Genomic DNA, 9,491 nt, shown 5'->3' on the forward strand with positions numbered 1-9,491 from the left:
AAAAAAAAAAAAAAAGACAAAGCCACATCAAGATGAGTAGGAAAGGCAAAAAAGTCTTGTCTTGACAGGACTCCACCCCACCCCCCCGGCGACCCACAAGAGGAAGAGAGATCACAGAACGTGCAGCTCCTCTCTGAGAAGTGAAGAGTTCAAATCCCACATTAGTCATGCCAGCCCATGGGACCTGTACCAGAAAGGCAAGCCACCAAACAACTATCTTTGAAAACCTGAGGCTAATTTCTGGAAACCATGAGGGCTGTAGGAAGGGGAAATTCCACTGTTGAAGGGCTCACACACAGACTCACTTGCCCTGAGTTTCAATATGCGGGCAGTAGCTTGAGAAGCCCCTGGGCTGCATGTGAGGGAGATTTGTTGACTAGTTTTAGAGAGTATACCAGAGGGGCAGGGGGGCTGATGGAGATCTGTCTGGGAATAGAGACACTGGAGGGTGCCCTTTTTTTTTTTTTTTAATACTACTTCCTTGCTAGCCTGGTGCTAGTGGGTGCCATTTTTGGTGCTCTCAGTTTCCCTAGCTAGTGCCGCAAGCTCACTCCATGTTCCCTTGTGGTCCCACCACACCAGGCCAACCTAGTACTTGTCCAACTTGGCCTTTACGCTGCCAGACCACGCACTCAGGCTGGCACAGCTCTGTGGTCATCCACTTGTCCATTGTGGCTCCCATCAGATCCCTTGCATATGCTCCCCCGGCCTGTACTTATCTACCACAACCCCTGTCCTGCCAGACACAGTGGGTGAACTTGCCCTGGCCTAGCCCCTGTCCATGGAAGGGTTTGTCCCAGCCTTTGCCCCACCAGATGTGACAGGCAGCCTGGCTCTGGCCACTTTCAGACCCGGCAGTACTTATAAAACCAAGTATGAAGTTAAAAGATAAAAGAAGTAAAGTTAATTGAATCTATCATAATTAGTTAAGAGACATATGAAATAAAAAGCTATAAATTGTGACATCAAAAATATAAAAACCGAAGGGATAAAAATGTAAGGTTTGGAATATGTTCAGCTTACAATAGACTGATATATATATGAATGATGCTTTATGTTAACCTCAGGGTAGCCACAAAGTAAAAACTCAGAATAAATACACAAAAGAAAATGAAAAAGGGAATCTGAACACTAAAGAATGCCGTCAAACAACAAGGGAAGAGAGGAGGGGAAGATGTATTACAACAACCAGAAAACCATTAACAAAATGGCAATAAGTACATACCTATTAATAATCACTTTAAATGTAAATGGACTAAACTGTCCAATCAAAAAAAATATAGAGTGGCCAAGAGGATTTGAAAAAAAAGTCCCACATGTATCTGCCTAATAAAGACTCACTTCAAAAGCAGGGACACATACAAACTGAAAGTAAAGGGATGAAGAAATATATTTCATGCAAATGAAAATGAAACAAAACAAAACTGGCATAGCTTGACTCAAACAAAATAAAGATTGTTATAAAGACATAAAAAGGCATTACATATGATAAAAGGGTCAATCCAACAAAATGATATAACAATTATAAACACAAATCCACCCAGCATAGGAGCCCCAAAATATATAAAGCAAATATTAACTGACCTAAATGGAGAAATTGATAGTAATAGAATAATAGTAGATGACTTTAACACTCTGTCATATCAATGGATAGATCATCCGACAGAGAATCAATAAGGAAACATTGACCTTAAATGACACATTAGACCAGATGGACTTAATAGACAGAAACAGAATATTCTATCCAAAAGCAGTAAAATATACATTCTACTCAAGTGTACACAGAACACTTTCCAGGAAAGATCACATGTTAGGCCACAAAACAAGTCTCAGTAAATTTAGTAAGACTAAAATTGTATTAAGCATCTTCTCTATCCACAGTGGTATGAAGCTAGAAATCAGCCATTGAACTACCAATAGGTCATTGAAAAAAATCAAGAAAGAATTTTTAAAAGCACATAGAGACAAATGTTAATAGAAGTACAGCATACTAGAATCTATGGGGTGCAGCAAAAGCAGTTCTAAAAGAGAAGTGCATAACAGTATCGGCCTGTCTGAAGAAACAAGAAAAATCTCAACAATCTGACTTGATACCTAAAGAAACTAGAGAAAAAAAAGAACAAACAAGCCCAAAGTTAGTAGAAGGAATGAAATACTAAAGACTAGACAGGAAATAAATGAAATAGAAATTTTTTTTAAAATAGAAAAGATCATTGAAACTAAGATCTGACTCTGGAAAGATGAAACATTTCACAAACATTTAGCTAGATTCACCAGAAAGAAAGAGGGCCCAATTAAAATCAGAAATGAAAGAGAAGTTAACAAATGATACCAAAGAAATACAAAGATCGTAAGAGACTACTATGAACAGTTGTATGCAAGAAATTGAACAACCTAGAAAAAATGGACAAATTCCTGGAAACATATAATCTTCTAAGACTGCATCATGAAGAAATAGAAAATATAAACAGATTGATATTAGTAGGGAGACTGAATCAGTAATCAAAAACTTCCCAACAAACCAAAGGCCAGGACAAGATGGCTGCACTGGTGAATTTTATCAAACATTCAAAGAAGATTTAATACCTATCATTCTCAAATTCTATCAAAAGATTAAAGAGGATGGAACACTTCCAAACTCATTTAATGAGGCCAGCATTACCCTGATAATCCAACAACAGACAAAGAGAAAAAAGAAAATTACAGGCCAGTATCATTAATGAACATAGTTGTAAAAATCCTCAAAATAATAGCAAACCAAATTCAACATACATTAAAAGAATCATACACCATGATCAAACGGGGTTTATTACAGGGATGCAAGAGGGGTTCAACATCTGCCAATCAATCAACGTTATTGCCACATTAACAAAGTGAAGATTAAAAATCATAATGAGGATCCCTGGGTGGCACAGCAGTTTGGCGCCTGCCTTTGGCCCAGGGCGCGATCCTGGAGACCCAGGATCGAATCCCACGTCAGGCTCCCGGTGCATGGAGCCTGCTTCTCCCTCTGCCTATGTCTGCCTCTCTTTCTCTCTCTGTGTGACTATCATAAAAAAAAAAAATTCATAATGAATCATCTCAAAAAATGGAGAAAAAAATCTAAAAATAGAAAAAAAAAACCCCAAAAGCAAAAACTCAGACACAAAGAACAGAGTGATGGTTAAAGGGAAGGGGAGGTAGGGCGTGTGCAAGGTCGGCAGAAGGAGTCAAATGTATGGTTGATGGGGGGTAACTAGACTTCTGGAGATGATCACTTTGTAATGAATACAGATGTCAGATTGTAATATTGTACCTCTGAAACATGTATCAATTGTATCTCAACAAATAGTTTTTAAAACTCTTATAAATATCTAGAAAAAACAAAAAACAAAAAAACAAAACAAAACAAAACAAAAGACATAGAACTCTGAAGCTACCCTGAAGGAACTGGCTTTATTTCGAAGAGTATGGAGAAGTTCAAGCCAAAGGGTACTCTAGAAACTGACGAAAGTTTGGTGAGAAACAATTAAGAGGAGGCTGGTAACTGCATGAAGACAACAAGCTAAACTGAGGACCATCTAGTTTACCAGAGAGGACCAGGAAAAGAGACCACTAAGGAAGCCTTCCTGGAGTTAGGGTAAACTTCATAAACTGGCCCAATTTCAGTCAATTAGACTGCAGTAATTTATACCACAAGGCATTGTGGAAAATAGAGCAATCATCAGGCAATTGTGATAGATTTATACTAACTTAATTCCAGTGAGGCACAGAAATGTTACTTTAATATTGCTCAATTACATTTTCCCATTTTTTTGCAGTGATATTGTCATACATATTACATTGATATATATTAAAAACCCAATAATAAATTGTGCATTAAGGAGGGCACTTAATAGAATGAGCATTGGGTGTTTTATGCAACTGGTGAATCACTAAATCTTATTTCTGAAACTAGTAACACACTATATGTTAATCAAATTGAATTTAAATACATTTTTAAAATAAAAAGATTACTACTTTATGTAATTTTTGTCTACTAAAGAAGCCGAGAGGAGAGAGGAGAGCAAATATACATTTATAGGTTTTGTCATATTAACCTTTTTACTACTACTATTTGTCTTAACTTTTTTTCCCTGTGGATTCTTTTGTTCTGTTAATGGCAAATATATTACATTTGTAATGGTAGAGACTCAACAATTTCACTATATATGTATCATAAAATTTCTTTCTAAATAAATTAATAGAAAAGAGAAAGTGGACTTTTTAAATATAACCACAATGTTCTGTATATAACAAAATTAACAATAATTCCTTATTATCATCCAACCCCTAATACTTAAATAGATTTCTGATTGCTAAGATTTTCACTAAGAAAGAATGTATTTAGAATCCTGAGAGGGTGAGAGAGTAAGGTGGCTTTTCCTATTCATTGATCAGAAAAGAACCCACTTTTCTCCACTTATGGCCATTGCTCCACCTATGGCCATTGCCCTTCTTGTCGTATTTTAAGCACATGCTTTTAAAAGTGGATGCCTGTCTCAGTTGTATTTTAGTTCTTTTATGGAAAGATCACCAGAAGAAGGAAAATGGATTGTTGCTACAGTTTTGTTTTTGTTTGTCCTTAGCAGCTCTAGAGAAAGGTTTAGTAGCAGGAAGTATTAAGAACATTCGTTAAAAAGAGTTTCTAGACTTCTACTACCTAATTTTTAGTATTTCAGGTTGCCAGGAACTAAGTGTATTGGTGAAGAAGATTCCACAATGATTATAATCCAATTAAAATAATTTTCAAAAGTTATAAGACATTTTTCAGATAATCTCCATTTAAAGCGATGTTTCTCCATTGGGTTTTGAAGGAGGTACACCAGAATCACTTAGGGATGTTTTCAAGATATATATGTTCACTCTTGCCAGCTCTTACCCTTGCAGGCACACTGATCAGGATCTGAGCAGAGAGAGGAAGCTAAGACAGTGAGGAAAAAATAGATCATTGGTTCAAATACACCTAAGTCACCCTTAAAGCCCATATAGTATTAAGGGATTCTTATTTTCTTCTTAAAGGCCATTTCAAGCTAAAGAGATTGGATCAGTCATGTTAAGGATACAGTTTTATTTATTTATTTTTAAAGGTTTTATTTATTCATGAGAGATGCAGAGAGGCGCAGAAACACAGGCAGAGGGAGAGGCAGGCTCCTCGCAGGGAGCCGGATGCGGGACTCGATCCCGGACCCTGGTACCACGCCCTGAGCCAAAGGCAGAAGCCCAACCGCTGAGCCCCCCCCCCTCCCCGGGTGTCCCAGGATACAGTTTTAATAAGCATATTGAGAACTCATTTTTACAAATTGAAAGACAAAAATTTATTTTCTCTGGGGAAATGTCTGGCCATGAATCCACTTATAAAACACATAAGACACATGATTTTGTTCTTGTAACCACTTACTTCCGTGTGCATCTTGTTTTTTAATGTTCCCAGTATGTCATCTGTATTCACTAAAGGAAATTTGACTCCATAGTGGATTTCGGAATGTTTTAAAATTGGAACAATTGCTGGCCTTTGACAAATAAGTTCTCGAAGCCACTTGAGTTCCAGTTAGAAATAGAGATATTTTATTTATCTGTTTGTTGGTAGTCTTTTCAGTGTGAGAGCTCTAATTTAGTAATGGTCTTTGCTGAAAGAGGGTTAATGATACCTCCAAACAGAATTGTGTTAGAATATTTCGGAAAGCCGTTCTTTGGGAGGATTGGTTTGAAAGAAGATAATGTTTCTGTTTTCTTTTGACAGATTTTTGGAGCATATGCAACTCATCCTTTCAAGTTCAGTGACCACTATTATGGCACAGGAGAAACTTTTCTATACACATTTAGCCCCAATTTCAAGGTACTTAAATGGGAGAAATACCCAACTTCCCACTGTTGCAGTGTCAGGGGTATGGGTGGGGTTGGAGGTGGGGATTGTCTTTGGAGCAGCAGCTGTCCCATAACCTTATCTGGTCTTGCTCTCGCCTGCGTCAACCCATTATGGCTACAACATGCACACTGCTTTTAGGGTCCCTCCTTGGGCCTTGGGAACCACTCTTGTGCATGTTCTGGGGTCAAGGAAGGGAGGATAGCAGGTCAGAGCCAACATGTGCTCGAGAGGTCTTTCCTACTTCATAACCCCTTTGAAGATCTCATCCTGGAATAGGAAAGGTCTGGCAATCAGGAGCTTCCTCAGCCAATGGGTAGTTTCTTTCCACACACAGGTACTACCCTAATAAGTCCCTCTTCGCTGATTCTCCAGATTGAAATGTCTGTTTTCTTTCTTGTGTTCCTACCCTAAGGTCTTCAAGTGGAGTGGAGAAAACTCATACTTTATCAATGGAGACATAAGCTCTTTGGAACTTGGTGGTGGAGGGTAAGGTTTTTGTCATTACTAATTTACTGCCTGACCTGTGAGAGTCTGTTTGGACCCAGGTAACCAAAACATTGTCGGGTGATTTTAGCTGGGCCATGTGCTTAATTAGGACAATGGCATAATACATGACCCTAAGAGTCAAAGATAAAATGATTTATTTATGTGTCTAAGTGAGAGACTACTATCATTATTTTTTGGGAAAGATGGGTCATTTAAATGGAATAAAGGAAATGTATGCTTTGTATTCTAAGAAGTTGAGGTTTTTGTCTGTCAGTAGCATAAGGGAAAGAAGATGGGGCAAGGGAGGGCAAAAAGGGTGCCAGGTGAGATTGAAGTGTTTTCACCTTTTTGTATTTGTGATCTTTCCAGGGGACGATTTGGCTTATGGCTAGATGCTGATTTATACCATGGACGGAGCAACTCTTGCAGCACTTTCAATAATGATATCCTTTCCAAAAAGGAAGACTTCATAGTTCAGGACCTCGAGGTATGGACATTCGAGTGAAACCCACTCAGACTGCCTTAAAAATACCACATTAAAAAGATTGGGTTCCATCAGCCCTCCTAAAGCTGGCTGGAAGACACACCCCGGGCCCTGACTGCCTCATCCCACCATACTGCTTTCTTTCTGCCATCGTCTCAGAGCATGGCCACACCGCAGAGGGATTCTGAAAGGGACATGTGGAGGGCAGACAACGAAGACAGAGAGTTGAAGTCCGGATTGTTGAAAGACTTTATACTCCCACTTCCTTCAAATCCATGCAGTGAGGAATCAGAATATTTATAGATGTATGAGTTGAATGCAATTTTTATTTTTGGTAACTGTGAAAAAAAACAATACTGTGGAAATATATACATGCCTTGTGTGTTTATCAACATAATTTTCATTACCAAAATGTACAGCATACTATTGTTTGCCATGGAAAAGCTTAGTCTCATTTAGAAAGATTGAAAGTGCTCAGCACTTAAAGGGAATATATGATTTTTTTTAATTGTCTTATTTATTATTTCTAGTGTATTGTCCAAAATGTGTTGGCAGTTTTTTCTTTTCATGTGTCAAATCTTGAAATAAAGAAATGTATACATTTTGTGCTATGTTTTGGCAGCAAACCTATTTGATTTATATAGTTTTATATAGAATTTTTTTTTTGCCCTGATTATTTAGGGTGATAGGTCTTAAGAGCATACATATATATATACACATATATGCAATATTCTGAAATTTTAAAAGCGCATTATCAAGGTTTATTGATTTGACTATTGTAGGCCAGCTTTCTATTTAGTTATTCAGAAGGTACATTTTTACTTACTCTGAACATAATTTGTGAAGAAGCAGCCATTTCTCACAGTCATGAGTTGATCCTTACAGAAATGGATACCTTTCTGAATCTAGACTTGGAACAAACCCTGCTTTTGAAAGGAAAATGTTTTGTTTCTCATAAAATCATGTGAGTTAATAACAGAAACTTTAGTTTCATATTGTTTTGTGCATACTTTCCCCCAACTTCTTAAATTAATGAACAGGTCTCTTTTAAAAGAGACTGGATATTTTAATTTCTGCATATTTTATGTCAAATGAAAAATGTCAAATTAGCCCGACTGTCTTGGTTTCTGGACTCTTGAGAAAAGGCAATGCAAACAAGTGCTTTCGTACCAAAATTGGGATAAAAAAGTAAAACCTATTTTTAACACCAACCCATTTTCGTATCATAAAATATTCCTTGTTAAAATGACAGTAAAGCCTTGTTCAAAATCAAACGATACTACTGATCGCCAAACTTTTATGAAAGCCAAAGACTGCCGAAGGAGAAAGTTTTCAAATAATAGCCAAAGCTGAGAAGTGGTCTGTCATAAATTACATCCCCAGTGACCTTTGGAGGGAAAAATCAATAATAAGTAGTATTTATATACCTGCATTTAAAAAATGAAAGTCTTTAGAATGTTAGCCCGAAGCTGCCAGAGTATTTCCTTTAGATTATTCTGTTATTTTCGAACCATCTACGAAAGAGAACAAATTGCCAAGTGGCCTCCTGTCAAATCAGCAGTTATTTTACTCTACTCACATTCCATGCAAGTTGAAATGAATTCTGTGGAATCTTAAATGTGTAGCCTGGGTGTGCTTTCAGGCAAGCTCTCCTATTGAGAACTCTTGATTAACAACAACATATTGACAGCTTAACCTTAATCTGCTCGTTAAATGATGTGTTGGTGTGAGATACCGGGACTGTCTCATGATGATCAAGTTTACCGTTTATGCCATCTGCAACCATATGCTGTTAACGAACAAAATGGTCACTCCGCATATATAGTTCACTCCTACCTAGTTTAGTCCATGATACTATACTTGTGAGAGCATATCCAGATGCTGTGTTCTCTATTTAAAACAGTATTGTCCAATCAGAAATGTGTGGCCCTTCATTTATGGATATTGAGTATATGTAATGCAGTGCTAGCCCAATATTTTCAATAAAGGAATTTATGCATCCGGTGTGATTTTCTTTCCCGAGGATTCATTCAACAGGAATTTATTTGATGCTAGAGGTTCTCCTTGTGTGAGAAGATGATGAAATATCCAACATTAAACAAGGTCCAGTGTTTGTGTTTTTATTGGTGCCTTGGAAAGTCCCTTTTTGTTCCCAGTAGCCACCCTCTTATTCTCTCATTGGTTCTGGAAAACTCCAATAAGTTATTAGAGGCAACTCTCCGCTCTGCCTACCAGTTTCTCTGTTCTTAATCCTTCTAGCTGTTCTTTGAATAGTGACCTACTCATTTTAACATCTCTCGACCTACTTCCTAATATCCATGAGGGATCTTACACTCTCGTCAGTTGTTTGTTTGTTTGATCTCAGGCATCCTATGTTCTAGGCCCTAAAGATGAAGACCGCAAACTGTCTTCCTTGCTTCTCAATTTCTCAGTTCCTGAGTCCACATCAAAACACTAGGATAGGAGAGGGCAACCTACTAATGTCACACTAGACACTGTTAAAAATGATTGAGATATATTCCTGTGCGGCAAGTCACCAGGGGCGCCTTGATGAGTGTGAGTAGTATTGCCCTTCATTTGATGTTCTTTTCCTTAATTAGTTCCTAACTTTTAAAGGCATGTAAAATAAGACTA

At 37.6% G+C, this 9,491-nt stretch overlaps 1 protein-coding gene across 4 annotated transcripts in view; it reads left to right on the top strand.

The window, feature by feature from the left end:
- NCOA7 (nuclear receptor coactivator 7) overlaps positions 1–8,861 on the top strand; it is a 147,063-nt gene extending 138,202 nt beyond the window's left edge. For all 4 annotated transcript variants that reach the window (XM_077902382.1, XM_077902388.1, XM_077902391.1 and 1 more), the window contains 3 exons: positions 5,762–5,857; positions 6,300–6,373; positions 6,743–8,861. In XM_077902382.1, coding sequence (XP_077758508.1) covers positions 5,762–5,857; positions 6,300–6,373; positions 6,743–6,878 — 306 coding nt within the window. In that variant the 3' untranslated portion in view covers positions 6,879–8,861. The remainder of the gene's footprint in view (positions 1–5,761; positions 5,858–6,299; positions 6,374–6,742) is intronic.
- The last annotated feature ends 630 nt before the right edge of the window (positions 8,862–9,491 follow it).

This window comes from Canis aureus, chromosome 1, assembly GCF_053574225.1.
Source record: "Canis aureus isolate CA01 chromosome 1, VMU_Caureus_v.1.0, whole genome shotgun sequence".
Classification (NCBI taxonomy): domain Eukaryota; kingdom Metazoa; phylum Chordata; class Mammalia; order Carnivora; family Canidae; genus Canis; species Canis aureus.